This window comes from Papio anubis, chromosome 3 (assembly GCF_008728515.1).
Source record: "Papio anubis isolate 15944 chromosome 3, Panubis1.0, whole genome shotgun sequence".
Lineage (NCBI taxonomy): Eukaryota > Metazoa > Chordata > Mammalia > Primates > Cercopithecidae > Papio > Papio anubis.
Window position 1 is genome coordinate 181,921,563 of NC_044978.1, and position 15,548 is coordinate 181,937,110.

A 15,548-nucleotide genomic window follows, 5' to 3' on the forward strand; every position below is an offset into this window, starting at 1 on the left:
CATCCTAAAGCCAGCAATCCAATTTAGAAACTTACAAAGTGGTAAATGAAAAATCTTACAACTACTGGATCTTCTTCTGTCTGTCTGTCTGTCTGTGTAGTTATATATGGGTTGTGTGTTTAATGTTTATATAAAAGAGCTTTAATTGCCAGGCACATTGGCTCATGCCTTTAATCCCAACACTTTGGGAGGCTGAGGTGGTGGATCACCTGAGGTCAGGAGTTCGAGACCAGCCTGGCCAACCAGGTGAAACCCTGTCTCTACTAAAAATACAAAAATTAGCTGGGTGTGGTGGCACATGCCGGTAATCCTGGCTACTTGGGAGGCTAAGGCAGGAGAATCACTTGAATCCGAGAGGTGGAGGTTGCCGTGAGCCAAGATTGTGCCTCTGCACTCAAGCCTGGAAGACAGAGTGAGAATCTGTCTCAAAAAAATAAAAATAGCCAAGCACGGTGGCTCAAGCCTGTAATCCCAGCACTTTGGGAGGCTGAGATGGGTGGATCACGAGGTCAGGAGATCGAGACCATCCTGGCTAACACGGTGAAACCCCGTCTCTACTAAAAAGTACAAAAAACTAGCCGGGCGAGGTGGCAGGCGCCTGTAGTCCCAGCTACTCGGGAGGCTGAGGCAGGAGAATGACGTGAACCTGGGAGGCAGAGCTTGCAGTGAGCTAAGATCCGGCCACTGCACTCCAGCCTGGGCGACAGAGCAAGACTCCGTCTCAAAAAAATAATAATAAAATTTTAAAAAATAAAAATAAAAATAAATAAAAATAAAAATAAACAAAAGAGCTCTAATGAATTGGCTTTAAGAAAAATGAGTGCTTAAATCAAATATTTTGAAAGAAAAATAAAAACTGTAGTGCCTTTTGGTTCACGTAACTTTAGTAATCTTTGAGAAATAAAAAGTTTTAAAGGTTACTGGTGAAAATAAAGACATTTGGTCTAAATTAGGCAGGTCAGCTATTAGGTTTGCTAAATTTTTTTTTTTTTTTTTTTTTTTTGAGATGGTGTTTCACTCTTGTTTCCCAGGCTGGAGTGCAATGGCGTTATCTAGGCTCACTGCAACCTCTGCCTCTCGGGGTTCAAGCAATTCTCCTGCCTCAGCCTCCTGAGTAGCTGGGATTATAGGCATGTGCCACCATGCCCAGCTAATTTTTGTATTTTTAGTAGAGATGAGGTTTCACCATGTTGGCCAGGCTGGTCTTGAACTCCTGACCTCGTGATCCCCCCGCCTCGGCCTCCCAAAGTGCTAGGATTACAGGTGTGAGCCACTGCACCCAGCCAGGTTTGCTAAATTTTTTAAGGTCATAAACTGCTTTGATTTTTCTACATTGTTCAAATTATTTTGGAGCATTAGATTATAGATAAGGCCTGGGGAAATATGGCATTAGTCACGTCCCCTAGCTATGCAAAGAAGGTTACAAAGAAAATAAAATGTATATAAGAAAGGATCTTGTATGGTAAATTCTTGCCCTAAAGTAAAATAACTGGTTGTTTAAAAAGGGGTATTTAGGACAAGTGAGAAAGTCCAAGCATGCCATAGATGGCCTGTGTAAGCTGTTAAAGGATTTGTGAAATTAATGCACCAAAAGTAAAAGATGCTAAGAGTTACGATTATAACATGTAATTGAAACTACTAAAAAAATAATTTTACATACAAGGTGTGTGAGGAGAGTGAAATGTGTTTTTGGTAAAAGATTATAAGAAGGCATGGGAATGTAAATTTTTGCCTACTTTAGAGGGTTAAAGGATTTTTTAAGTTAGATAAGATAAAGCTAAAAGGTTGAGCAAGTTGTAGAAGGTTTGTAAAAATTAATCTTGTAAAAGAAATTCTGTGTGTGAACATATTGACTAAATTTAAAGGAGTATTATTCATTTTTTCCAGAAATTAAACATTGAAGTAGAAACACAACAGGGTTTTCATTTCTTCTTTTTTTTTTTTTTGAGACAGAGTCTTGCTCTGTCGCCCAGGTTGGAGTGCAGTGGTGCGCTCTTGGCTCACTGCAACCTCAGCCTCCTGGGTTTAAGCGATTCTCCTGCCTCAGCCTCTGGAGTAGCTGTGATTATAGGCACTCACCACCACGCCCAGCTAATTTTTGTATTTTTAGTACAGATGGGGTTTCATGTTGGCCAGGCTGGTCTTAAACTCCTGACCTCGTGATCTGCCCACCTCCGCCTCCCAAAGTGCTGGGATTACAGGCGTGAGTCACCACACCTGGCCAACAGGGTTTTCTTAAAGCACTGATCTGCTCTTTCACAAAAATTGTAAGGGATTGGCCAGGTGCGGTGGCTCACGCCTATTACCCCAGCACTTTGGGAGGCCTAGGCAGGTGGATCACAAGAGATCAGGAGATCGAGACCATCCTGGCTAACGCAGTGAAACCCCGGCTCTACGAAAAATACAAAAAAATTAGCCAGGCACGGTGGCAGGAGCCTGTAGTCCCAGCTTCTCAGGAGGCTGAGGCAGGAGAATGGCATGAACCCAGGAGGCGGAGCTTGCAGTGAGCCAAGATGGCATGCTGCATTCCAGCCTGGGCAACAGAGCGAGACTCCATCAACACACACACACACACACACACACACACACACACACACACAAATTGTAAGGGATTATAAAAGGTTTATAAGAATCTCACTTCATGGTCAAACTGGTTAAGCATAACATCAAATGTTTTAAACCTTTAATATATCTGAAAGGCTTCCCAAAATCAAATTTCACCTTCAAAATGGTCTTTTCTGACCTCTAACTTTGGGATGCTACAGAGGTCCTCTAAAGCATCCAAAGAAAAGTAAACAGGATAATCTGATATGTTAAGTTACATGGGAAACATTGTCAAAAAATAATGTTTAATTCTCTTCAGGTTACATTTTAGTAAATGATATTAATATATGTTCCAAAATTAAATGAGATTTCTAAAATTCTAATATGCCTGAGTCTATGCTATCAATCATAATTATGGTTATTATGTTAAGTTACTGTAAATCATAGAAATAACCAAATTTCTGGCCGGGCGCGGTGGCTCAAGCCTGTAATCCCAGCACTTTGGGAGGCTGAGATGGGCGGATCACGAGGTCAGGAGATCGAGACCATCCTGGCTAACACGGTGAAACCCCGTCTCTACTAAGAAATACAAAAAATAGCCGGGCGAGGTGGCGGGCACCTGTAGTCCCAGCTACTCGGGAGGCTGAGGCCGGAGAATGGTGTGAACCCGGGAGGCGGAGCTTGCAGTGAGCTGAGATCCGGCCACTGCACTCCAGCCTGGGCTACAGAGCGAGACTCCGTCTCAAAAAAAAAAAAAAAAGAAATAACCAAATTTCCTTGTCAATTGTGTTTTTAACTATGACTGTTTAAAGTCATTTCCACAGTTAATTGCTTAATGCTGGTGCAGTTTCTGAAAATATCAAAAGTATGGTGTCTTTTAGGAGATTCATAAAAGGATGAAAAGGACCCTAAAAATCACTCTTGGAATACAGGTTTCTAATAACTTTAGAATCATATCATTTGAACTGGGTAAGAATTCCTGGAACTTTAATGAAAAGACTGACTGGTTTATAAAACTGCTAACCGAAGTAGAACAAAAATTAATTGAATACCAAGAAAATAGTTTGCCAGATTTTCATCTTAAATCAGCTGATACTGAAATAGTTCAGATATACAATTTGAATGAAATCCATGGTCTAAGTCAAATTATCTGTGATAACCCAACAGTTATCTGTGCAATGCACCTTATTTGGAGAAGCAACTGGTATTCAAGACGACTGAAGTCTAATGTTAATTAAATATGGACTCATGGAGAACCAAGAAGGCCACCTTGTCCTTCCTGAGTCTTAAAGATTTTGTTATTAAAAGTTCTGCACTTCATGACTCACCATGGAAAAGATAAAATAATCCAAATTAAATACATTGGTGTGTGGGAGGCAGAAGTTGCAGTGAGCCGAGATTTCACCACTGCACTCCAGCCTGGGTGACAGAGAGAGATTCCATCTCAACAAATAAATAAATAAATAAATAAAGTGTATATGTGTGTGTGTATATTTATATGTATATGTGTATATATGTGTGTGTGTAAGAGATAACTTATCAATTGCTAAAATAGTTTATAACACTGGGCTATTTAAACATTTTATGAAGAGATTTCATTCAATCATCATTTTCAACGCATGTTTTCCGGTTGTATAAAAGCTTTCCCATGTTAAGAGGGCTGATGTTTTAACAAAGTAGATTTGTATGCTACAGTATTTTTTTTTTATGGTTCACTGAGGACAGTCAAACCCTGTGCAATCTAGAACTTGAAGACTAGATCTTCCAAGAACATCAGAGAAAGACTGTCCTTGCCACCCACACTGCAACAAAACTTCGGGATCTTGAAATTTGGGTTCATAATCTCACAACTGAGAAGGGTCCATTCATACTCTGGAACTGTACACCCATTGGAATCTTTAAAGTAAAGTTAACCAAGGAAGTCTCTCTCCAGAACATGGCATCCTTGATGTGAACAGCTTTTGCTAAGATGGTGCATCAAGACTTCTACTGTCATGAGACTCTTTTTTTTTCTTTTTCTTTTTTTGAGATGGAGTCTTGCTCTGTCACCCAGGCTGGAGTGCGGTGGTGTAATCTCAGCTCACTGCAACCTCCGCCTCCTGGGTTCAAGCGATTCTCATGCCTCAGCCTTCTGAGTTGCTGGTATTACAGGTGCCTGCCACCACACCAAGCTAATTTTTGTATTTTTAGTAGAGACGAGTTTTCACCATGTTGACCAGGCTGGTTTTGAACTCCTGACCTCAGGTGATCCGCCCACCTCGGCCTCCCAAAGTGTTGAGATTATAGGCATGAGCCAGCATGCCTGGCCATGAGACTCTTATCTTTGAATATTTGTTGCTTGCTTATGCCTCTGTGAATAATAGAAATGAAAAGAGGATCTGTTGTGTGCACTTATGGGGTATACCTTCATTTGCGAAGGATTTTGCAGCCAGCCTTATACACGGATAACCTTATACTTTGATAGATCAAAGATGAAGGCTCAGTGTAAGTGAGAAACTTTAATGGGACATATGTTGCCTGTAAAATCAGGCAGAAACGGAACACTGGTTCACTCCTGTTAACCCACATCATGGGTTAAAGAGGGCATTGCCAGGAGGGCTTCACTCTTCTAGAAGGGCATCCTTTTTCCATGCTTTCGAGTAAAGAGGCCATAACCAGAAATGTATCTCTCATGATAGGCCGTATAGCAGATTCTACTGTAAAGTCTATAGTTGCACAACAGACTTTCAATTCTCTTGTGAAAGTTATGCTAAATAATAGAATTGACTACACAGAAAAGTTCCTGTGCAGCTGCTGGCACCTGTGGCCTAGGGAGAAATATATCAAGTATTATAGAGATTCAGTTGTAGGAGATTAATGAAAAGACCACTTAGTTAAGCGAGTAGCCTCTTTATCTAGCTCATTGTTTGATTTATTTGATTGTGGGTGGTTTGGTTTATGGGGACCCCGGGTAAGGAGCATACTGCAAACTCTTGGTATTATCCTCCCAGTAGTCATAATAATAGTCTCCCTGGTGCCCTGCATTCTCTCAGAGGTTTTAAATGTCTGCATGCAGCCATCTCTAGAACATCGAATGGTCTCTCTTCAACTGGAATGGCACAAGCTGAAAGAACTGTGTAACCATGACGACACCATAACCTATGAATGCGTGTTGAGACCAGAAACCCAAAATCAAGGTAACTGAGAGTAGTGCTAGGGCCGTAAGTTTTGGTCACACTCTCACCTGTAGGGTCCAGCCCTACTGGTCCTGTGGGTTTTTCTCCTCGTGTGTGGAGACGAGAGATTGTAGAAATAAAGACACGAGACAAAGAGATAGAAGAAAAGACAGCCGGGCCCGGGGGACCACCACCACCTAGACGTGGAGACTGGTAATGGCCCCGAATGCCTGGCCGCGCTGTTATTTATTGGATACAAGGCAAGAGGGCAGGGTAAGGAGTGTGAGTCATCTCCAATGATAGGTAAGGTCACACGAGTCACGTGTCCACCGGACAGGGAGCCCTTCCCTGTTTGGTAGCCGAGGCGGGGGTGGGGGGGGGGGGAAGCTTACATCATTATTTCTTCTATGCATTTCAAAGACTTTAGTACTTTCACTAATTCTGCTTTGGCTCTCTAGAAGGTGGAGCCGGGTGTACAGAGCGGAACATGAAAGTGAAACAGGAGCATGACCGCTGAAGCACAGCATCACAGGGAGACGTTTAGGCGTCCAGATGGCTGTGGACAGACTTGACTGATGTCAGGCCCTACACAAGAGGTGGTGGAGCAGAGTCTTCTCTAACCCCCTGGGGAAAGGGAGACGCCCTTTCCTGGTCTGCTAAGTAACATGTGCCTTCCCAGGCACCGGCGTTACCGCTAGACCAGAGAGCCCTCTAGTGGCCCTGTCCGGGCGTGACAGAGGCTCACACTTGTGTTCTGATCCCTTCTCACTGTGTCCCTTCAACTCCTATCTCTGTATGGCCTGGTTTTTCCTAGGTTATAATTATAGAAAAAAGACTATTATAATATGGGAATAAAGAGTACTGCTACAAAGTAATGATTAATAATATTCACATATAATCATATCTATAATCTATTTCTAGTATAACTATTCTTATTCTCTATGTATTTTTTAATTATACTGGAACAGATTGTGTCCTTGGTCTTGTGCCTTGGCACCTGGGTGGCTTGGCGCCCACAGTCACCTAAGTGAGAACCTGGACAAAAAGAGTGAATTTATTAAAATAAAATTATGGGAGGCCATTGTTTTGGACTGAGCTCATGCACTAGGTCCCAACAGACTAAGCCAAACAAAAATGGAGTCACTCATGCTAAATGTGACATAATCAAACTAAGACTTTAAGGAGACACATAGATCCTGACACATTCTCCTATAAACAGGACGTTCCAGCCTAAGGAGGTACCCTCAGTCCTTGTTCCTACCTTTGCAAAACTCACTGTTCTACTGTTTCTCAGAGGGTTTCAAGACCAAATAAGTACCTTTACGATGGTGACAGTGATATCAATGACTAAAGTCTTGGTCAATCTCTCAAAATTGAGAAAATGACCAAAAGGGTGGAATTGTTAAAGCAAATTAAATATGGCCTGAGAAGGACTCCATACTTCTCTATTTGAGTCCATGTGGACGAACTGCAACCTAACTTAATAGGTAGACAACATTGAAACCCTAACTTAGGAGTCTGCACCTGTAACAGTACTTGAGTCTTGGCCAATCCCAGCAGCCGTACTTCACTCATTCACTGCTGAGAGTTCAAACCCTGTCCAAATAAAGCAAAGGCCAAGTTGTAACCAACCAGCTGTTTCTGTACCTCACCTCCGATTTCTGTACATCACTTCCCTTTTTTTGTCTATAAATTTGTTCTGACCACGAGGCATCCCTGGAGTCTCTGAATCTGCTGTGATTCTGGGGGCTTCCCAATTCGTGACTCGTTCATTGCTCAATTATACTCATTTAAATTTAATCTGGCTGAAGTTTTTCATTTAACAGAGGTATAAAATATGTATTCTTTAAAATGTTCAAACACTGTCTTGAGTGCATATCGTGCTTTATTTGATTAAAAAAAAATTTATAATGTGATGTTTACTTTTACCGTGAGATACATAATAAAATCCTAAAACCCCTGCCAATTGAACAGACCCCTTCTCGGTCTAGCAGACCCCAGAGAAACCTTAAAAACTGAGTTCCTGGCTGTGACAGGACAGGTCAGACTCGCCTCAGTATGCCCCTTTCTTTGTTTTGTTTTGTTTTTTTTTGAGACGGAGTCTCGCTCTGTCGCCCAGGCTGGATTGCAGTGGCCCGATCTCGGCTCACTGCAAGCTCCGCCTCCCGGGTTCACGCCATTCTCCTGCCTCAGCCTCCCGAGTAGCTGGGACTACAGGCGCCCGCCACCACGCCCGGCTAGTTTTTTGTATCTTTTAGTAGAGACGGGGTTTCATCGTGTTAGCCAGGATGGTCTCGATCGCCTGACCTCGTGATCCACCCGTCTCGGCCTCCCAAAGTGCTGGGATTACAGGCTTGAGCCACCGCGCCCAGCCAGTATGCCCCTTTCTTAATAACCTTTAACCGGAATGCCTTCCTAAAGAATAAACAGAAACCAGCTCTGGAAAACAAGAAACAGACAACTCATTCTTCCATCGCCTTTAGCCAGTCGTCTGAGGCCACGGCTGGACAATGCTTCCCTTCCTGTTAAGATACCACAGACCCTGGAGTGACTGTGGCCGTCTCCAGAGGAGGTGCAGTGAGGGTTCTTGTGTCCTCTGCTTAACCTTTTGACGTCAGAGGGAGGGAAACTCCACCCTCCCATCACGCTAACCCCAACATTTTTTGAACACGTGACCCATGAAGAGGCATGCAGCTAATTGCACACCTGTGTGTTGCTCCTCTCAAAATATTCATAACTCCTCCTACAGCTTATTCAATATGTATATTTAGCCGCCCTGAGGATCTAAGGGAAAAGCGCAGTGTCCTTTTCCTGTAATCTCATTCAAGAATCAACACAGAATACTTCTCTCCACCAACAAGCAAGCAATCAGTTCTGCAGCAGACACCAGCTGAGTGTCCTCCCATTCAAGTCTGACAGCATCTACCTGTAGACAGTGTCTGACCACACAGATTGAGGACTCAGTTCCTACGAGACTGAACCCCACTTCCAATGCCAACTGCAAGCCCCTGGTTATTGTGCCTGTGATTCTGATTGACCTGCTAAACACTGGGGGCTCCCACAGCCCCCTCCTTGGGTTCAATTAATTTGCTAGATCAGCATACAGAACTCAGAGAAACACATTTACTGGTTTATTACAAGGCATATTTTACAGGATACAGATGAACAGCCAGATGAGAAGATGCATAGGGAGCGTTCTGGAAGGGTCCCAAGCACAGGAGCTTTTACCCCCATAGAATGGAGGTGCGCTACCCTCTAGGAACCTCCAGGTTACTCAGAAGCTCTCTGAACCCTGTCCTCTTGGGTTTTTACGGAGGCTTCATCACATAGGCATGATTTAATCATTAGCCATTGGTGATCAGCTTAACCATCAGCCCCTCTCCCTTCCCAGAGGTCAAGGGTAGGACTGAGTCCCAACCTTCTAACCCTGCCTTCTTCTTTCTGGTGACCCCTCCTATCCTGAAACTGTCTAGGAGCCACCAGCCACCTCATTAACATACAGAAAAGACATTCATCACTTCGAGGATTCCAAGGATTTGGGGAAATATATGCCAGAAGACTGAATGAAAACCCAATATAATTTCACAATATCATGGATGACTGAAATAAGTAATGAAAGATTAAGCAGGCCAGGCACAGTGGCTCACACCTGTAATCCTTTGGGAGGCTGAGATGGGCAGATTACTTAAGGCCAGGAGTTCGAGACCAGCCTGGTCAACATGGTGAAACCCCATCTCTACTAAAAAAAAAAAAAAATTAGCCGGTGTGGTGGTGGTGCCTGCAATCCCAGCTACTCGGGAGGCTGAGGCACGAGAATCACTTGAATGCAGGTTGTAGTGAGCTGAGATCATGCTACTGCACTCCAGCCTAGGCAACAGAGCAAGACTCTCAAAAAAAATTTAAAAATTACGCAGCCAAATGACATGGAAAGAAATAAATTACTGTATTAGTTATATAAATATCAAATGAAATGTTGATAGGGATTGCCTTTGCACAGCAGTTAATATTAAAGATGAAATTTTGTGGGTTTTTTTAAAACATATTTTTGTATGGAACACTTCACAAATTTGTGCATCATCCTTGTGCAGGGGCCATACTAATCTTCTCTGTATCATTCCAGTTTTAGTATATATGCTGCCAAAGTGAGCACTATTCTTCTTAATTTCAAAATTCTCTTCAATACATATATGCTTGCTTATAAACAGAAAAAGAAAAATGAGATGCTCAACATGTTAATCAAACAAGTTACCAACCCGTCCGTGTACAAATCCTGGCCTAGGTTTGCTATTTCTCTCAGTCAAAGCTTTCACTTGGGCATGGGGAAATTTAACTCAGACTAACGTAAGCCAAAAAAAGAAAAAAAGAAACAAAAAGGACTTTATTAGTTCCATAGCCACCAGCCCAGGATATGATCGATGCCCTCGGCCCTGGCCCCTGCAGTGCTGGTCCTTCCCCATCTGGCTCCCTCCTCAGCCATGTGCTCTGTGCAGGCAAGAGGGAGGGAATGCTACTGGACAAGCACCCAAAAGAGGGTACTTGGATCTCTCTCAAGAAAGAATTCAAGGCAAATCCATAAAGGGAAAGCAAGTTTACTAGGAAAGTAAAGGAATAAAGAATGGCTACTCCACGGGCAGAGCAGCCCTGAGGGATGCTGGCTGCCCATTTTTATGGTTATTTCTTGATTATATGCTAAACAAGCGGTGGATTATTCATGAGATTTCTGGGAAAGGGGTGGGCGATTCCCAGAACTAAGGGTTCCACCCTTTTTTAGAACATATAGGGTAACTTTCAGACATCTGAAAGTTGCATCTGTAAACTCTCATGGTGCTGGTGGGAGTGTCTTTTAGCATGTTAACGCATTATAATTAGCATATAATGAGCTGTAAGGATGACCAGAGGTCAGTCTCATGCCATCTTGGTTTTGGTGGGTTTCCCAGCTTCTTTATTTACTTCTTTATTTTATTATTTTTTTTGAGACAATGTCTTGCTCTGTTGCCCAGGTCTCGGCTCACTGCAGCCTCCACCTCCCGGGTTCTCCTGCCTCAGCCTCCCGAGTAGCTGGGACCACAGGCGTCTGTCACCACACCTGGCTAATATTTGTATTTAGAGACGGGGTTCACTATTTTGGCTAGGGTGGTCTCGAACTCCTGGCCTCAAGTGATCCACCCGCCTCAGCCTCCCAAAGTGCTGGGATTACAGGCATGAGCCCCTGCGCCTGGCTCCGGCTTCTTTCAGTCTGTTTTATCAGCAAGCTCTTTGGGACCTGCATCTTGTGCCGACCTGCTATCTCATCCTGTGACTAAGAATGCCTAACCTCCTGGGAATGCGGCCCCGCAGGCCTCAGCCTCATTTTACCCAGCCCCCATTCAAGATGGAGTTGCTCTGGTTCAAATGCCTCTGACAGGCAGGTGTCCCTAAACTTCGACACCCCCTTGAGGCAGGCCTTTACAGAGGCCCTGTGGCTGGCAAGGAAGCCAGGTTCCCAGCCCCAGCAGAGTCGTCTACACTATCATTCTGCTGTGGACTTTGTCTACACTGATGGAAGAACTCTCCAAAGGACTCAGAGTGGAAATGGGGGCGGGGGAGGAATAACGGTGATTTTTTTTTCTGCAGGTTTTCCTGTATTTTCTGCAATGAGCATGTATTATTTTTCCATGATTACTAGCACAGTTACTGAATGGTGACCATGTATTCGACACTATGCTACATGCTTTACAGACTCAGAAACCTGCTCTCAGCATCCCGGGGGCATCAACTCCTGCCATCTTCATTCTGCAGCTGAGGACAGTGAGGCACAGAGGAGAGGGGTCCAGAGTCCAGCCGCGGTGACCCGCTTCCAAAAAGCCTCACTCTTTAATGAGTTTTGCCTCAATCAGAAGAAAAGCAAAGCTGTTTCCATTCCCCCAAAGAATAAAGACCCCCAAGTCCTCAAGATAACTTCCCCTTCCCTTCCCCTGGTACAAAGAAGGCTCCCAACCTCATGGTGACATCCTCGCCGGTGTTTTCCTCCCAGGACTGGCCTCAGTGCCCCTGCTGGAGCCGGCGGTGGGCACGTGCGGAAGCTGATTTTCCTGACACCACGATGCAGGTGAAACCCCTGGAAGCGTGGCCGCCCCTGCTGCTCACGTGAAAGCGGCCCAGGGCGCGCTCTGCCCCTCAGGCACTGTGGTTCCTCTCCTCCACACAGCTGTCCGAGGTGTCGCTGTTTGGTTTAAAGTCACCGAGGCCTATCCCCTGGCTTCTCACGCAGCAGGCAGCACAAAGATCCCGGCTGCAGGCTCCAGGCAGCCATGACGGCGGTGGAGAAAGGACAGGGGCGAATGTGAAGGCTCCCAGCTGGGGTCCCCGTCAGCTCCCCCGAACCAGCCCTCACCGTGTCAAACGCAAACGCTGCGCTGCTCTGCGGAAGCCCCAGCCAGAGCCGGGCCGGCCCATCCCCCTACGCACGGCTCAGGAGAAAGGCTGAGTTCCGCACCTTCTCCGAGGATCTGGGCGCAGCTTCCAGACCGTCACCATCACCCGCTCAGCGGCCTCAGCAGAGCCAGCTCTGGGGCCTCAGCCTTCCCTGTCCCTCCTGCTCGCTCCCCGCCCAGCTCCAACGTCACCCCTGGAAAATCTCTATGCCCTCCCCACGCACACGCACGGGTGCCTCCGCGGGGCTCCAGTGCTGGTCCACACGCTTCCGCTACGCCCCGGCGTGGGGGTTCGCCAAGCACACAAAGCCACCTCTGCCCCCGCCCCGGGTTAGCGCTCCAGCTGCCACGTCTACACCCCAGGTTAGCGCTCCAGCTGCCACGTCTACACCCCAGGTTAGCGCTCAGGCTGCCACGTCTCCCCCCACCAGGTTAGCGCTCCGGCTGCCACGTCTCTCCCCACCAGGTTAGCGCTCCAGCTGCCACGTCTCCCCCTCCCAAGTTAGCGCTCCGGCTGCCACGTCTCCCCCCCACCCCGGGTTAGCGCTCCGGCTGCCACGTCTCCTGCCCCTCCTGGGTTAGCACTCTGGCTGCCGCATCTCCCCCGCAGTTAGCACTCGGCTGCCACGTCTCCCCCGCGGGTTAGCACTCCAGCTGAAGAGGAGAGTCACCAGGCATTGCTGTGAGTTATCAACTTGTGCAGTTTCAGCACCCTTAACCTCCACGGGAAGCTCCCAGATTCCTAAGCGCCACTAAAGCCCAGGAGGGCTCATGCCTGACACAGCACGAGCCTCTCGGGGGCCCTGACGTGGACTCCCACGGTGGAGGCTGTCACCGCATGCCAAGCGCAGCTGGGGCCCTGGCCGCCAGGCCCTGACTGCAGGGTCATGGGAGCCGCCCCTTTCAAGGGCAGATAGATACGCTTGGAGAAAATAAAAACTGGCCACAAACACACAAACCTCAGGAATCTCAATGAGGGGCACAAGGCAACGGGATAGCCATCGGAAGATGCAGGAAATGCCAACGGGCTCCGGCTGTCTGACACCCAGGCCCTGGGGAAAGGGAGGCCCGGCCGCCCGTCTCTTCCTGGACCACCACATCCCTGGCTGAGTATTGAGACCAAGTCTGGGGGTGGCACAGGGCAGTGCAGGGCTGGTGGACTCGCCATCCATTCCCAAGCCCCAGCTGGCCTCTCCCTGGGTGCAGGGAAAGCTCGCACCCCAGCACGCAAGGCGCCCACACCTGGGCGTGTCTGAGGCCTCAGGGGGTACACTTGCGGCTTTTTCTTCAATCCAGCTTTACTGAAAACACAACTCAGGTATTAGTGTGGAAAGATCTGCACACTCCCAAGGTACGTTTTATTTAGATGTATTTATTACAATTCCAGTCGGGAGGAGACGCCCACACCTGCTCCCTCCTGGCGCCAGGGTCTGCTCTGCGGTCTGCAGGGGGATGCTCAGCATCGCTTGGGTTCCACTTCCTTCTCACTGGGGACCATGGTCAGGCAGCCCTGCGACACACAGCGCTGGCCTCAGTCACACGGCTGATGCGAAGGTTTCACTTTCCTTAAGTGTAGACAACCATTTACAAACTTTTGGGGGGGTGCTAATTTTTTTTAATTTTTTTATTTTTTGAGACACAGTCTCGCTCTGTCGCCCAGGCTGGAGTGCAATGGCACAATTTCAGATCACTACAACCTCCACCTCCTGGGTTCAAGCAATTCTCCTGCCTCAGACTCCCAAGTAGCTGGGATTACAGGAACCTGCCACCATGCCTGGCTAATTTTTGTATTTTTAGTAGAGATGGGGTTTCGTCATGTGGGCCAAGTTAGTCTTGAACTCCTGACCTCAGGTGATCCACCCTCCTCTGCCTCCCAAAGTGCTGGGATTACAGGTGTGAGCCACCGCACTCAGCCTATTTTTCATACTGAAAGAAAGATGGATTAGAATGTTAGTGGCCGAGCTCTGAATAAACCCCCTGGGAACACACAGGGTACAAAGTAGGATGGTCCACAAATCCAAGGAGAGACACTGCATGGAAAAAAGGCTTGTCTACATTTAATGCTACTACAAAAGGTCTCTCCAAAGGATTCCATTTTTCTTTCTTTCTTTTTTTTCTTTTTTTTGAGATGGAGTTTTGTGCTGTTGCCCAGGATGGAGAACAGTGGCACGACCTCGGCTCACTGCACCCTCCACCTCCTAGGTTCACGCGATTCTCCTGCCTCAGGCTCCCAAGTAGCTGGGACCACAGGCGTGCGCCACCACACCTGGCTAATTTTTGTATTTTTAGTAGAAATGGGGTTTCGCCATGTTGGCCAGGCTGGTCTCAACTCCTGACCTCAGGTGATCCACCTGCCTCAGCCTCCCAAAGTGCTGGGATTACAGGAGTGAGTCACCGCGCCCGGCCAGGATGCCATTTCAAAAAGGAATCTGCTTTCCCCATGCGGCGGGCAAAGGAGGTGAGAGTCTAAGAGCCAGAGCAGGGAGAGATGCACGTGTGGGTGCCACCTGACGAAGGTTCCACAGGATGCCGATTTCTGAGCCCAGTGTAAAATATTTTGTTATCGACACGGGAGCCTGTTTGTGAACGTTGGAAGGCAATCCTGTTTTGGATCAGAACAATGCAATCTCGGCTCACTGCAACCTCCGCCTCCCAGGTTCTCTGCCTCAGCATCCTGTCTAGCTGGGACTACAGGTGCCTGCCACCATGCCTGGCTAATTTTTGTATTTTTAGTAGAGTTGGGGTTTCACTTTGTTGGCTAGGCTGGTCTCGAACTCCTGACCTCATGATCCACCCACTTCAGCCTCCCAAAGTGCTGGGATTACCAGCGTGAGTCACTGCGCCCAGCCGTCTTATATAATTTTATCTCCCAAATACACAACAGCAACAAACCTCATTGCGAGGATGTTCTCACTGTTCTGGCTGGCCTCTACCTAGCACCACGTGGCTCTCAAACTGTATAAAACTGCTTGTAGGAGCCATTGCAAACAGAAAAAGTGTGATGTTTTCACCTTGGTAGTCAGTATGTTTTTCTTTTCACATACACATACATATGTTAGTTTTTAAGTGTTTTTACCCCTCTTCTGAAGAGTCTATAGAAGAAGCCTCTGTTTGGTCTGGAAACCGGGGTATGTATGTTCTTGTCTAGATCTAACGGCAAAGCTTTCTCCCTTTCACTTTTGTTGATGTCTTTGAAACACCCAGATTCGATCATCTGCATGCACAGAAGAGCAGGACAGAGAAGTCTCAGAGAAGCTTCCAGGTCAGTGGGTGTCTCCCAGCGCCAGCAACTCCTGCCCAGCCCCGTGCGGAGCAGCTCCTACCCAGTCCCGTGTGGGGCACCTCAGAGCTCCCGCACCCACTGTGGGGCCCCTTTCCTGGGTTCCTCCTTCCCTGCTTCCTGACCTCTTCTTGGATAAGTAACATGGTCTCCTCT

General features: G+C 46.8%; 1 protein-coding gene and 1 non-coding gene across 21 annotated transcripts in view; both read right to left on the minus strand.

Moving 5' to 3' along the window:
* Nucleotides 1-9,742: 9,742 nt before the first annotated feature.
* Nucleotides 9,743-9,849, minus strand: LOC116274253. Its single transcript, XR_004182889.1, has one exon. It is a non-coding gene; the product is annotated as a U6 spliceosomal RNA (small nuclear RNA).
* Nucleotides 9,850-13,433: 3,584 nt separating this feature from the next.
* The window catches only part of GRK4 (G protein-coupled receptor kinase 4), a 75,578-nt gene continuing 73,463 nt past the window's right edge, over nucleotides 13,434-15,548 (minus strand). For 11 of the 20 annotated variants that reach the window (XM_003890868.3, XM_009215654.4, XM_009212503.4 and 8 more), the window contains 2 exons: nucleotides 15,189-15,326; nucleotides 13,434-13,622 (listed from right to left, as the gene is read on the minus strand). In XM_003890868.3, the coding sequence (XP_003890917.1) occupies nucleotides 13,569-13,622; nucleotides 15,189-15,326 (192 nt within the window). In that variant the 3' untranslated portion in view covers nucleotides 13,434-13,568. Of the gene's footprint in view, nucleotides 13,678-15,188; nucleotides 15,327-15,548 lie in introns of those variants that run through there. The other 9 variants (XM_003890869.3, XM_003890867.4, XM_009181204.4 and 6 more) reach the window with 5 other exon arrangements.